Here is a 15919-nt window from a genome sequence, read left to right on the forward strand (position 1 = left end):
TGATGGGATGGAGATGGAAAGACAAGTAGAGATGAGACTTCGCCACAACTTCTAGATCTACAGCATCAACCTTTATCCCAAGAGCTATAAATATCCAACAAAGCATGTTAAGGAAAAGATGAAGACGTGAGCATATTTCTGTTTGGAAAAGATCACACTATCTACGCTACAAAATTCTATGACTCTAAAGATGGGAGGTAAGAAGTAAATACACAGCCTTCAATCTCCATAGGTCCTGATTTGTAGTTTTTACCAGTCATGGACCAAGAACATCATGATAAAAAAATTGTGCTTGTATTGAAATGGATGGATTTTTTTTCTCTGTAATCATTCTCTGAAGGATATAGTAAAACAACCACTTATATAACATTTAAATTGTATTCAGTATTTGGGTTTTTGTTTGTTTTATGAGATGAGGGTCTCTCTAACGTTGCCCAGCCTGGTTCTGAATTCTTGGGCTCAAGTGATTCTCCCACCTCGGCCTCCCTAGTAGCTGGGACTACAAGTGTATGCTACCATTCCCACTTGGATTGGTATTATAAGTTATCTAGAGATGATTTAACATATATGGGAAGATATGTACAGGTTATATATAAATGCTACATTTTAATACACAGGACTTGAGAATCTGTAGATTTTGGTATCTTAGAGGGTCCTGGAAACCTTTTTCTTATGGTATTTGAAATGAAACAGGAATTCATACCTGCTAGGCAAGTGCCCTACCACTGAGCTACATTCTCAGCCCTGGATTGCTGAAATCAGTACCCAGTGGATACCAAAGAATAATTATGTAGACAACTGCTAATTATCAATGGGATATGGAAAGTGTATACTTTTGGGTCATATTAGCTAATTATAAAAACATCTTATGCCCTTCTCCTACAACCAGTTCCATATATTTCATACCTGTAACTTATACATTTCCGTGTTCTTGTTGACCTCCTTTCAAGCAAGTTTGCTTTTGATTTTTTTGAATCTTTTTTCTTTTCTTCTTGATCTTCAGAAAAATCTGGCTCCTTTCAAAATTTAAGAATACAGGTATAAGAGAACAAAATTTTGGGATTAACAGTTTTATAATCTCCATCTAGGTGGCACATGTGAGACATCTGAAAAAGTTTGAGATTATCCTGCCCCAAATGAATATACACAGCAACATTAATTATACAGGCTTAAAAAGGAATACTAGTGGGTAAAGGAAGAAAATACTTCCGTATTAAAATTCTTCTACTTTTGTGAGTTTATAATTGCCTGTTTTAAAACTATCAGGATAAAGTTGTTCCACTGACATAATCTTTTAACCAATAATTAAATTTGACACACAGAAAAAATTGAACAGATATATATGCCAAATGAATAAAATAATTGATTTAAAAGAAAGGGGTACGATGCTGAAATAAAATAACATAATAGGCTATTTAATTCTAATTTAATTAATTAAGTCTGAATGAAACTGCTTATGAAATGAATAAAGTCCCTTCATTTCAAACGAGAAACCATGTTCCATCTACTCAATAAGAGATACCCTTCTTCATTATACACTATTATATACAAACTGATAAATCTTCAAAGAAACCAAATTGTATCAATACAAATTAAAGTGTCCAATAACACTAAAAGCAGGAAATTACAAATTCAATCACCTTGAACTATTCCTCAGTTACTTTACGTAAATAATATGAAAAACCTAAACAAAATTATTCTGGTTTGGGGTAAAAACAAGGGAACATAAAACCAAAAGCAATGGGCTATAAATTTCGCTTGATGTGATACCACATTTTTGGGTTATCTGTACATGTATTAATTTCAATAACAAAGGTGCATAGGTAATTTCTTTAAGGTTTTAAATTTATTTTTTAGCCAAAAAAAAAAAAAAAAAAGAAAAGTATATTATGTATTTAAAACTAGTCCCATTATAAAAAGTGAGTTAAATTTTGGAACAATTATGCCAGTATCCCCTTTGAAAATACTAAACCAGAAACTTACTTGTGGAGGAATGATGTTTTCAATACTGATACCCACATATACCAAGCGTTCTTTCCTTTAAGTAAAAACACAAACAAAATAAGATTTGTTAAAAAAAAAAAAAAAAACTTTTTCATGAAAATATTGCTAATGAAGATAATAATAAAATTACAATTTCATGATAGGTAGAGGCTATATCATAGACATGTTTATTATTTACAAAACTAATATGAAGTATTAAGTGTCTGTGGGAAGCACAAAATTTCCTAAAAGTTACTATACTTTTAGACCTGGCTTATACTATTGAAATAAAACCTATAACTGAAATAGACAAGGAAACTTAAGAGTCATGCTGTGACTTGATACTGTTATTAGATGGAAAGCCACCTTTAATTGGACAAATTATATCTTTGTTATGTTAGAAGAACCTTTTAGTAATATTGTATATATATGTGAATATACACAAATATAATCTCATGACATCACTATAAAAAAGAATTATGTACAATAAAACCATATCAAGGTTCCAGTGAATGGCACTAAGACCACTCAATTCTTGCTGTAGAAAAGAGAAAAGGAATATGACATAAACTCTGCATTCTATAGCGCCACAATGAAGATACCTTTAAAGCCAGAATATGAGGATGTGGAACACTAATGACATCATCACAGTTTTATTTCCAAGAAACAGATCTTTGTTGATTTTAATTAAACAAATCTTGCATAACAAACAGCTATGTACAATAGGTGCATTCTCTGGTTCTCCTAAAGTCAATGCAATTCAATGAGGACAGGCGAATTCTGACATGCCAGGGTATATTAATGAACTAAAACAGTAACCATTCTTCCTCCCTTTACTTGTAATATCTCTTCTGGAAGGAAATTAATGCATCCACTTGCCTGGGTCATTCACTTTTATGCTCTATAAACCGTTGACCCCGTTAACAAGAACCTCAGAGACAGGTTATGAAGCTATTTAATTAAAAATGGCATGTTATGAAAATGATAAAATGGTTTTAATAAAAACCTGATAAAAACACAGCTAAATAATAACTAGGAAAGGCAAGAACAGTACTAACTGGACTAAAGAGGGAAGACTTTATGGCTTGAACTACCTCTGTTATTTGTGATATACTATCAGTCCTTACAGTAACCATGTTTATTGAAATACCAGTTCTCTCTTTTATACTTCAAAATTTCTTCTTTCACTTGGCCACTATTTCTCTAAAGAAAGAAAAAAAATTTTTTTTGGTGGTACTGTGGATTGAACCATAGGTCTCACACATGCTAGGCAAACACTAAGTTATAACCCCAGCCAGTGTTTTATTTATTTATTTATTTATTTATTTTATTTTATTTTTTATTTATTTATTTTTGCGGTGCTGGGGATCGAACCCAGCCAATGTTTTAAAGTTTTATTTGATATGGGGACTAGCTAAGTTGCTCTGACTGGTTTCAAACTTGTGATCCTCCTGCATTAGCCTCCCAAAAAGCTGGGATTACAGATTGGAAACACCGTGCTTAGCTCTGAAAAATATTTATTCACATTCATCATATTAGGTCGGGATTTGTGTCAGTCTTGGGAATCCTTAGGTAAGTAAGTTTCTGTAATCATTTTGTATTCTGAATCTAACAATTCTTTTATTTGAGTAGAACCTCTGTCCATTGGCCCCGCCCTCTTTTAAACACTGTCCATCACTCTCTGTGTCCTTACTTTCTTCTTTACCTGGTGTAGATGCCATGATTCATAATTAAAAATACTTCTTTGCATTTACTTTCAAATTCCTTGTCTCTGTCTTTCCCTTTGTTATATTACATGGAAAATTCCAACCCTGATTAAATTCAACTCTCTGCTAGCAAAGTACTAGTTAGTAATAGTACTCTAGAAAAACAGAGCTGTCTGAGTTCCAAATAATACCAGCCACCAAGCTCTGGAAGAGACAGGTATAAATCAGAATATATTTCACATAGCATCACAACTCCAGATCTCTAGATAGTTGCTAGCTAGTCACTAAATAATAGTCATTGACTATGTCCCTCTTTTCTACCAGACTATAGAGCCCTTTAAGTTAGAGATCATATTATACACTTCATGTTGAATATACTGCATGGTATGAAATAGATACCCAATAAATGTTGGTTAAATATTGAAAAAAATCCAGCATTTTATAATTGAAGCAGCATATCCCATAGTATATAAGGTCTTTGTCAAAACAATCTTCAACAGCCTTTTGTGTGAATAAGTAGCATAAACATTAGAGACTTCCAAAGAATAAGCAGATATAATCTGAGTATCAGATGGGAACTCTTAGTGGTTTATATTCTTGGCTTTTAGAAGACGTCCTCTTCTAAGCCCTTAATGGGTGAGCTCCAGGACATGGAAAACTGCTCATTTCTAGAAGAACAGGAAAACTTCAAAAAGACTGAGGCAATAATAATAATAACAATAATTAATAAGTCACTAATTTGAATCATTTTTAGACTTTTCTAACTAAAGTTAAAAAAACAAGAAACTGTACATCAAAATATATCTAATAATTTTATACAGGATTATTCTTCATTTTTGGAAATGTCTTTGGAAAATGCTGCAAATATTTGAAAAACAAGTTGTTTATACAAGTAACCATTGGTTTCTAAATTCAAAGATATTTTAGACAACTAAGTTTAAAAAATTAAATATGGGGCTGGGGACATAGCTTAGTTGGTAGGGTGCTTGCCTGGCACGCTCAAGGCCCTGGTTCAATCCCCTGCACCAGCAAAAAAAAAAAAAAAAAAAAAAGTTAAACATTTTATCTCCAAGTCAACTTTGGAGATTAACTTGCAATCATTTCGAAATAGCATCCTTTATAATCTGGACAGCTCAAATTGAATAGTAAAAATCAAACTAAACTCAATGTTATGGAGGCTGAATTTATTAAATTTCACCTTGGATTATAGAATTTGCTAACTTAAAGCAAACTAAATTTTGAGGAGCAGACATTAAGTCAAAGGACATAAGTTTAAGAGGCAGCAAATTAATAAGACCAATTGTGAGAACAGAATATTCCAACTTCTATACAACTGACTGGCCCTGCAGAATACTGGAAAACAGTGTCTAAGCAACTTGAACTTTGTAGATAAGAATCTATAATTTAGTTTGGAGACAGAATAGTTTAAATTGATATTTCTCCTCCAAAAGACAAAAAATAAAATTCAATTTATTCTTCAGTTAAATCTGAACATGTTTACCCAGAAACTTTGGTGATTTCTTCAAAAAAGCAACTGCCTCAACTCTAAGGTTAATTGCCCAGGGAGACCAAAAAAAAAAAAAAAAAAAATTTTTTAAATAGGACATTAATGGGACATGGCTCAAGTCAGGGCATATAAGTGGAGTATCCCTCTGAATAAGCCAGCTTCCATATTTCAACAGGAGATTTATGTCTCAAAGAAAGTATAATAGAGATGGACATTATTACCCTATGTACATGTATGATTGCATGAATGGTGTGACAGAATCATGTACAACCAGAGAAATGAAAAAAAAAACCAACATATAAAATATATAATTCTACTAGTGTTAATTAGGTTATAGTTTCGATTTGAAAAATGAGAGAATTCAATTTACAAATCTACAGTTTTAAAACGGCATAGTTTTTAACACCACCCACCACAAATACTTTCTCCATGTGTATTTAAAATAAATAATTAATATACCAGACATATATATTTGTATGTGCATTATATGTGTATACATTTGTGGACAACATTGCTCTTGTTTCCAGAAGAATGTCAGCACTTGAAAACTGCACGAGACCTGATGGCATTGAAAAATTTATGGGAAAAAAATTACGGAATTCATTCTATAAGAAAATTTTAAAGTAGGAGATTCTCAAAAGATAGTTCTTTTTTTTTTCTTTTTTTAAAATTATTTTATTGTAAACAAATGGGATACATGTTGTTTCTCTGTTTGTACATGGCGTAAAGGCATACCATTTGTGTAATCATAAATTTACATAGGGTAATACTGTTTGATTCATTTTGTTTTTTTCCCTTCCCCCCCACCCCTCCCACCCCTCTTTTCCCTCTATACAGTCCTTCCTTCCTCCATTCTTGCCCCCCTCCCTAAACCTAACTCTAACCCTAACACTAACCCCTCCTACCCCCCATTATGTGTCATTATCCACTTATTAGCAATATCATTTGTCCTTTGTTTTTTTGAGATTGGCTTATCTCACTTAGCATGATATTCTCCAATTTCATCCATTTGCCTGCAAATGCCATAATTTTATCATTCTTTATGGCTGAGTAATATTCCATTGTATATATATATACCACAGTTTCTTTATCCATTCATCAATTGAAGGACATCTAGGTTGGTTCCACAATCTGGCTATTGTGAACTGAGCAGCTATGAACATTGATGTGGCTGTATCTCTGTAGTATGCTCATTTTAAGTCCTTTGGGTATAGGCCAAGGAGTAGGATAGCTCAGTCACATGGTGGTTCCATTCCAAGTTTTCTAAGGAGTTTCCACACTGCTTTCCAGAGTGGCTGCACTAATTTGCAGCCCCACCAGCAATGTATGAGTGTACCTTTCTCCCCACATCCTCGCCAACACCTGTTGTTGCTTGTATTCTTGATAATCGCCATTCTAATTGGGGTGAGATGGAATCTTAGGGTGGTTTTGATTTGCATTCTCTTATTACTAGAGATGTTGAACATTTTTCCATATGTTTGTTGATTGCTTGTAGATCTTCTTCTGTGAAGTGTCTATTCATTTCCTTAGCCCATTTGTCGACTGGATTATTTGCATTCTTGGTGTAGAGTTTTTTGAGTTCTTTATAGATTCTGGAGATTAGTGCTCTATCTGAAGTATGATTGGCAAAGATTTTCTCCCACTCTGTAGGCTCTTTCTTTGCTTGCTGATAGTTTCCTTTGCTGAGAGAAAGCTTTTTAGTTTGAATCTATCCCAGTTATTGATTCTTGCTTTTATTTCTTGTGCTATGGGAGTCCTGTTGAGGAAGTCTGGTCCTAAGCCGACATGTTGAAGATCTGGACCTACTTTTTCTTCTATAAGATGCACGGTCTCTGGTCTAATTCCGAGGTCCTTAATCCATTTTGAGTTTAGTTTCGTGCATGGTGAGAGATATGGGTTTAGTTTCATTCTGTTGCATATGGATTTCCAATTCTCCCAGCACCATTTGTTGAAGAGGCTATCTTTTCTCCATTGCATATTTTGGCGCCTTTGTCTAGTATGAGAAAATTGTATTTATTTGGGTTTGTGTCCGTGTCCTCTATTCTGTACCATTGATTCACCTTTCTATTTTGGTACCAATACCATGCCGTTTTTGTTACTATTGCTTTGTAGTAGAGTTGAAGATCTGGTATTGCAAAAGATAGTTTATCATGGAAACAAAAGCTATGGGGAAGATGGTGTCAGATTCTGGAACCTAAATGCATTGATTAGTTCAGAAATTATATTAGAATACACTGTGAACACCCAATACATGGTTGAAAGGTAAAGTATATTTTAGTCATAAAGGGCATACAAGCAGCAGGACGTGAAAGGAGCTGCTGGTTGGAGAAGTTAAGCCAGCAAAGAGAAGTCAAGTCCATGGTAAATAGTGAGCAAGCTGCTGATACTACCAGGGGAGGAGGTCTTAGAAGAGGACTGCAGTACTTCCAAGATGGTCCCAGTGCATTAAATGGCAGCAGCTGGAGCTTGTTTTACTAACACTTAGGATAAAGTTGCTTTATTATTATTTTTTCTTCTTGTTGTTCCTTCTGTAATTTGCTTCTTGCTTTTAAAAGGAGATTATAATAAAATTCTGGTCCACTGAAATTCACCTTTGTTAATTCTGGTTAAATTGAGGTGCTTATGCGTCATGATCTTTGCTTTTCCAATGTCTTACTGTGGGATGTGCCCAAAAGGGCAGTATCACTGGTCCCTGGAACAATATTCCCCAAAGGGAAGAGATGATGGTCCTGAGCCACCAACCCTTTTAGATGATATTCACTATCACTGTTGACTTTTTTTTTTTTTTAAGTCATTTTGGGTCTGATATTGCCCTTACAGTTAAGCCCCAGAAGCTCCCTTTCTTGGGCAATCTGCAGAGTTCTCTTAAGGACTCAGCCTATTTGTGTACAGACTTGGCAAGCTGCATGCTGGCTCTGTCGTCCTGATAGAAATGGGTCTTGAGATCAGGGTGGCTAATACAGAATGTGGGTGCCCTTGGCCTTAGGCATTCGGGTTTCCTATTTGAAGAGATATCTGTAAGCACATGCTCACAGATGTCACAGCTTCAGCCTGAGGCCTGCTGGCTTTGGTAGTACTCTAACTGCTTTCCCCCCAGTTTCTACCCATTGCAACAGATTTCAATAACGTTCTGGAGCCAAGCTTTCCCCGAACCTCCTTCTCAGCTGCTGCTTCCAGGAAGTGGTTGAAGGTAACTAATACTTCTTCCTTCTGAAGAAGTTCCTCCTCCAATTCTGTCAGTTGCTGTTTCCCATGGCCACATCCATCTGTCTGTTCAGGGCCCTTTCGTCTCTGCTTTTTCTGAGTCAGTTGCACAAATGCTGCCCAGACTTCCAACAGTTTGGCAGTTTTCTGGGCCAACTCTTTGGTGAGTTTATCTATTCTCTTCTCAATGGTCCTATCCACAGCCTCCACCATTCAATGAGTTTTTCTCTGACATGTGCCTCGAGAGAGAATTTCGTGTTGGAGGTGGGAAGTCCAGGACTCAACTGTGACCTGTCCAGTGAGTCTGCACATATGTCCATTACAGCATAGGTCTGCACATAGGACATAGGCCTCTCTGCCACCACCTCAAATGGCTTTCAATCATTAAGAGTTCGTGTGAAATGTTATACAAGTTAACATAGCTTGGTTTCTGCTTTACCACACTGCCATGGCTCTTCAATTTTCCCTGTTGCAATAGTTTGGAGGAAGTGAGTAGTTCCATGTCTTTCAGAGCTGGAAAGAGGCTGCATTTGTCTGGAGCGTTCTTTCTTCATAACTGTAGCTGAATTCCCAATGGGCCCACAAGAACTACATTATTCTGAATCTGGTATGGTCTCCACGGGCAGCGGAATGGCAGGCACACAGTAACATTTTCCCAAAGGACTCCTGCCAGGGATATCTGCCATCCTCAAAAGCCTTCCATTTCAATTAGGATGGAAGCCCTCATGACTGAGTAAGTGGTATCTTTATAAGAGGGAGAGAGACTAGCCTATGCAAATATGTGCTGTCTCTCACTACGCAAAGCCCTATACCACCTCAGGACGCCGCCAGTAAGAAGGCCATTCTTACTCTAGAATGGACTGACTAGATATTTCTTTTCAACTTTAGGCCTCAAGAACCATGAACCCTTTAAAAGAAAAAAAAGCCTTCCATTACATTACTCTAGAAGTCCCAACTTCTTGCTGTTGCTACTGTTAACATTGCCGCTGCAAGTGCTCATTCTGTGGGAGCCAAGCAGTTTTCAACAAAGCTATAAATCAGGCCAAGTCCAGAGTCCTACAAAAGGACAAGCAATGTCCAGGGTGGAGCATGGTGTGAGGCAGACAGCGCGCAGCACGTCCAGGTGCAGGATGCAGGTGCTGGGCCCTGGGCTGTCACTCTGCTGGTGCTGTTCTACCAGAGCATTCTCTGAAATAAATACCACATACCATCTTTGATGGTTCCCCCACTACCTATAAATAATACTTTAAAGTCCCTACACATGATTGTAAAGCTCTTGCAATTTGGATTTACTCTGCTTTTATATGTATCTCCCCTACCACTCTTCTACCCTGACTTCTAACCCTTTGTCCTCTCTGTATTTCTGCTCACTGACTAGAATATTCCTTCTTTGCGTGTTCATCTATATAACCCAATTTATCTTCCAAGAGCCTTTCCTGATAACCCCACCCCAAATCCTAGGATTACTAAATTGTTCCTCCGCAATGTTCTTATATTACTTTGAATATACTTTGATTCTATTTTAATGTATCATTGATTTATACATGTATATTTTCTGATATATATCAGTTCCATGTAAACAAAGAGCTGTCTTACTCATCTGTTCTCTTCAGCTGGGTATACAATAGTGCAAATGAATATTCCAGAAACAGACTTATAAACAAACTACAAATAAATATATACCTACTATTTTTGATTCTAAACCCTCTTTTAAATATGAGATCATGTTCAGTCTTACTTCCTCCAAGTAGCCTCTTCACTGCTTAGAACTTATTGTAGTGGCATAATGAAAATGGAGGTCATCTCTTTTACAGTCAGACACAGTTCAACCATTAAATGTTAATTAACGGCCTTTGTTAATTAAATGTTAACTTGCCCACCCAAAGAGATGCACATGAGTAACTAAGTGATGGGGCTGTTCTTGTAATTTTCTTATGTTCACTATAATACTTAAGTATATATTCTCTATAATACTTGGGCCACTATTTATTCACAGTAGGTTCTGATACATACTCTAGATAAGGGGTTGGCAAACTTTTCTGTAAAAGGACAGATAGTACCTGTTTCAAAGTGGGAGAGTCCTTAAGTCTTTACTGCAATTTAACTTTGTTGTTAGAGCAAAAACAGATAAGACAAACTTTAGTTGTGGACAAAGAAATGTGAATGTCATTTAATTTTCATGTGTCATACATATGATTTAATTTTCAATTTTTTCCCAACCATCTAAAAACACAGAAACTATTCTTGATAGGCAATACAAAAATAAGAAGCAGGACAGATTTGGCCCACAGGCCATAGTTTGCCAATCTCTGCTCTAGATAGATGCATTCATCTGTACTATAAGACAATTCTGTTGTGTAATAGCCAAGAATAACATTAATACATTTATCAAAATACCTTCTTTCAGCACGCTCCTTTTTCTTTAAGGCAACATCCAAATCTTGCAAACGTTCCTCTAATTTTTCACACAGCAGTTCTGAAAGAGCCAAATACATGTGTCTAATATTTTTTTCCTGAGGTACTAGGGATTGAGTACAGGGCTTCATGAATGCTAGGCAAGTACTCTACCACTGAGCTACACCCCCTCCTCTTTAAGACAGAAAAAAAAATTATTTAAAAAATAACTAACTTGCCCAAGGTGACCTCAAATTTATAAAACTCCTGCCTTGGCCTCCTAAGCAGCAGGGATTATAGGCATGAACCACCTCAATGACTGTCATTTTTCACATTCCTTTTTCCCCAGTACCGAGGACTGAATACAGGGCCTCACGCATGCGAGGTAAGTGTTCTATCACTGAATTACATCCCGAGCCCTTTAAGTGCCAACTGTTAACATCTTTCCACAATCATTTACATACGCATATTAAACTCCACGGGTATATGATAAGAGCTGATAAGACCACATATGTGAAGGAATACTGACAGTTTCCTTGTGTCTCATTAAAGAGGTGCTTTAGCTTCCACTGAAATGAAGATGAGCCTAGTATGTTTTATATAAAGTACACATTAAAGAAACTTCTAGCTTTGCCAAGAAAATACATTTACACCTACCCTGCTGAAAGTAATTGATATTTGAAAATATCATTTGGTTCAAAACTATACAAAACAATGATTATAAATTAAAAGAAAAAGATCATAAGACATTTTTAGGGAGATTATATATATAGTAAAATATAATAGTACCAATGACAATTTTTTTAAAAAGACCTTAGAAAAAAAACATGCAAAACAATGTTACATGGTTATTGAGTCAAAAGAGATAGTGGAAAATGTAAGTGATAAAGCTACACTAAGCCAAAGAAGTTCACTCCACTGAGAAATGCATAGAGCCCAACATTTCAAAAGCAAGAGACTGGCTTATGAGGTAATATCCAATTGGTATAGTAGCACAGAATATCCTGTTCTTTCAGTAAAAAAAAAAAAATTCACTGGAATCAGGTTAGAAGACAAAGAAAATCTGTTTCTCCTAATTCTGATAATTTCATCTATAACACTACTGACAAAAAGAAGGTAGGCAGGAGTGAAAAAACAAGGATGAAACAAAGGAATTAAACTACAGATTTCCTCCCTAAATAAATTTGTGACTGTAAAAAATAAATGATAAATTTACAAAAAAATGGAGGGCGTCTAAGAATTGCTTTGGAAAAGCAAAAGGAAGACCTAAAAGATATTAATAAAAGGTAGACATCTACAGAAGAGGTAAACGACAATTACAAATGTCTCTGAAAATGGAAGATGTTCAGTGGCAGTTAAAAAAATATCACTAATTTGAAATATAAAACCAAGGGCTGGAGACATGGAGGTGGGCTGGGTCATACATGTTGGCAAGGGGGGCAGAACCATTCTCCATCAGGGATGATCATCAAAGGAGGGCGGAGGCAGGCGGTATGGTATCCACTGTCACAAGAATCACACAGAAGAATCTGAAATAAACCACATTAATGTCAACCTAACCGACTAATTTCAACAACTCTTAAGATAATGACATTTCAATATTTATTAGTACTCTAAGGCAAAGTGCACTTTATTTGCATAAATCTAATGAATAAATAAATTCTTATAATTAGTAGGAGTCTGAAAATTGGGGATCTGACAATTAGGGATGCCACTTTAAAAAAAAAATTAAAATAACACCTCCCCCCAAATCCTTAAAAAAAAAAAAAAAAAATGGTAAAGTACAAAATTTAGTGAAAAATATCAAGTCCTATCTGATCTAGAGTTAGAATCATAGTGTGCCATATGGGCAATGATAACATTCCTTACAACAACATTTTAAAGCTCAAGTATCATAAACTACCATTAACACATATAGAATTTTAAAAGTACAAAAGATTTCCATTTTAAATGCATCTCAATTACATATGCAACAAACTCATGGTTTCTTTTTATCATGTTAAATTCAAATAAGGATAGGATTGGAATATTTAGATCCATCATGTTCAAATACAAAGGCTAATAATAATTAGTGTTAAAGTTGATATTTTACTGCTATTTAAATTTAGATGATCAACTCTCTAAACTTAACATGGTACATTCATGAATATTTAACTGAAAAGTATTTTTAAATAATTTTAGATTTATGCAAGAGTTACCAAGATATTAGTTTTCCTCATATATTTTACCCAGTTTTCACCAAGGTTCAAAGTTTTTCATAACTATGGGACATCAACCAAAACTAAAAAATTAACATCAGTACAATGCTAGATTTCACCAGATTTTTCTGATTCTGAATCCAGGATTCTACATTGCATTTAGTTGTGTCTCCTTCCTCTCCTCTTATATGCAACAGTTTCTCAGCCTTTCTTTTCCATGACTTTGATAGTTTTAAAGAATGTTAATTCAATAATTTGTAGACATCTCTGATTTGTGTTTAATATTTTCTAATGATCATACTGGGATTATGGGTTTTACAGAATACCACAGAGGTATATCATATCACAGAGTCCATAATAACAGTATGATTTGTTACTGGTGGTATTAACCTTGATTATTTGGCTTATTAGTTTCCTCTATGGTAAAGTTATCACTTTTCACATTCCATACACTATTCTCAAGATAAATGGAGCTCATACTCAAGGGAGGGAAACAAATTTCTAGAGCTCAGAGTATCAAAGAATCTGTGGATATGAATTCAAAAAGACTACAGTAAAGCTGGGGATATAGTTCAGTTGTAGAGTGCCTGTCTCTTAAGCACAAGGCCCTGGGTTTGATTCCCAGCACCGCAAAAAAAAAAAAAAAAAAAAAAAAAAAAAAACTATAGTAATTGATAAATATTCTGGAGGAAGATATAATAAGCTGTGTAGGTATTGTTTTCCCTCTTAAATTTTTGCCCAATAGTTTTAGCATTCATCAGAAATCTTGCCAGTGACCATTATTATCATGGTACTTTGATGGTAATTTTCAATTTCCTTCATGTCTTCTATAGCTGTTATTTAGAATTGCTCTGTAAAGAAAATATGTCTCCTTACCCCCACTCATTTGTTTTTCAATGATTTAGTTATATTAGTATGAACTAATGAATATCTATTATTATTTGGGTTATCATTAATATCAAAGCTATCATTATTTAATTTGTTGTTGTTATTGTTTCAGCCATGGATATAATGGAAGCCCTTTCACATTTTTAATTTTAATTTTTTAAAAGCACTTCCTAACTTTCTGGTACTACAGAATGCTCCAGGTACATCTTGTTTCTCTGAACAAGCCTTAGAATCAGCTACTTCTCTAAAAAGTCCTGGTTTGCTTATTGGAAAATGGAATTCAGAAAGCAGGGTTTGGGTGGTTTGAGTCCTCCTTGTTACTGGATATCACTAATGCAAGACTCTCTCAGAGGTCAGAGCAAGAAATAAATGTATGCATGTGTATATATGTATGTACACATATGTACATACATGCATACATACACATACATATGTGTGTATACAGATACATCTATATTTCTGCATCTATATTAAAATAAGCATGAATTACTAATATCCCTAGCTCTAATCAGCATTACAGAACTGATCCTACTTCTGGTCTTGCTAAAATGAGAACCTAGGTTCCTATTAGGTACACTTTTACTTCTTTGTTCAACCCTAGCATGCATGTAAGTTTCTGAAACTAGTTATTAACCCATACCAGGGGAGGGAAGGTTGAAAATGGAAAAATACCTTCCACCCTCAATTGATCCTAATGACCAAGATTCAGTCCTAAATAATTTTAGAGTTATATATCAGTTATATGATTGATTATATAGTCTATGTAGACTAACCTGGGCACCCAATTCCATTTATCACATTGTTTCTACAATAAAATATAATCTAAATTTCAAATAATAAAATAACAAATAAACACTTAAAATTCAACTGATTTCTAAAATGAAAACTATCTCTACTCCTTAATAAAGGTAAAATCCCACTAAATAAATATAACCAGGCCTTATACAATGATGCATTCATTTTGATTTCTAAAGCAGCTGGAAAATTCCAGAGTTCTACATTTACTTCATAATTTATTTCTTTTATGTTATAAGCTCAATGAGAACAAGAACCATGTATTTTAGTTCAGCATCATATCTCTACCATTTAATGTATACTAACTACTTGTTACTTTGATTTGAGGGTTACCCTTAAGTACCTGGTGTAAGAAATTCATCACACTTCAGATTTTCAGCTTCTACAGTCATTCTCAGTACAATAAACAGCAATGGGATTTTCCATATGATTATGAAAATGGCCAAATAAATATAAAACCTGTTTGTATTCCAAGAAGAGGGCAACTCTCTGAGACAATAAGGGATCACCATGACCCCTTAGGATTAAGGGATTAAAAAATTTCAGGGGGAAATAAGGCAGATAAACTAGCTCTCAGTCTCAATGGGGTTAGCAGCCTTACCAGAAAATCAGGAGTTAAAAAGGGAATGAATCCTCAAGGCTTACGGGAGTAAGATAACATACCAGGAGATGGAAGGCTGAGAAGTCAGCTCAGCCTTTTGAAAAAATGTGGTCAGTGGAAGCACCAAAAAGGTAGAGCCAGACAAAGCAAAATCACCAAAGCAAGGTCACTGAGATAGGACAATAGTCTGCCCATCGTGAAAATATCAGAGACTTCCTCAAATGAGAAGGGGCAAATGCATGCAGAGAATAGTCACTGAAGTAATCCACAGTTACATTTACCTTGTTATCATAGTAGAATGCACACCCTAGGTGGAAACCAAAGATGGTAGTAAGATATACCCCATGTGAAGAAACATGATGCACAGCGATGGTGCACCTACAACCCACCTCTACAATGAAGACATCAAGAGCCCAGGACCTGCCTAATATACAGATGCCATAAAAGCTGTAGTCCCTTATCCTTAATTTGTTAGAGCAGCCTGGTCTCCCTCTTGATCAGCACTGTCTCCCATCACTAAGTAAAGCCTTGCCTCTGCATTCACACTCACTTGATCCAGTTTCATCTTTACCTTGGTGTCATTTCTGCTCATTCCATTTTACTTCTTATTGCCTCACATCCCCTTTGTCACTGGCAGCTATTT

At 35.2% G+C, this 15919-nt stretch overlaps 1 protein-coding gene and 1 pseudogene across 1 annotated transcript in view; both read right to left on the bottom strand.

Moving 5' to 3' along the window:
• Rsf1 (remodeling and spacing factor 1) overlaps window positions 1-15919 on the bottom strand; it is a 157507-nt gene that overhangs the window by 19639 nt on the left and 121949 nt on the right. The window contains 5 exon segments of the mRNA XM_047519052.1: window positions 907-1016; window positions 1984-2038; window positions 10798-10876; window position 10964; window positions 12219-12323. Coding sequence (XP_047375008.1) covers window positions 907-1016; window positions 1984-2038; window positions 10798-10876; window position 10964; window positions 12219-12323 — 350 coding nt within the window.
• Window positions 8243-9102, bottom strand: LOC124960327 (protein ZNF365-like; annotated as a pseudogene).

This window comes from Sciurus carolinensis, chromosome 11 (genome assembly GCF_902686445.1).
Source record: "Sciurus carolinensis chromosome 11, mSciCar1.2, whole genome shotgun sequence".
Lineage (NCBI taxonomy): Eukaryota > Metazoa > Chordata > Mammalia > Rodentia > Sciuridae > Sciurus > Sciurus carolinensis.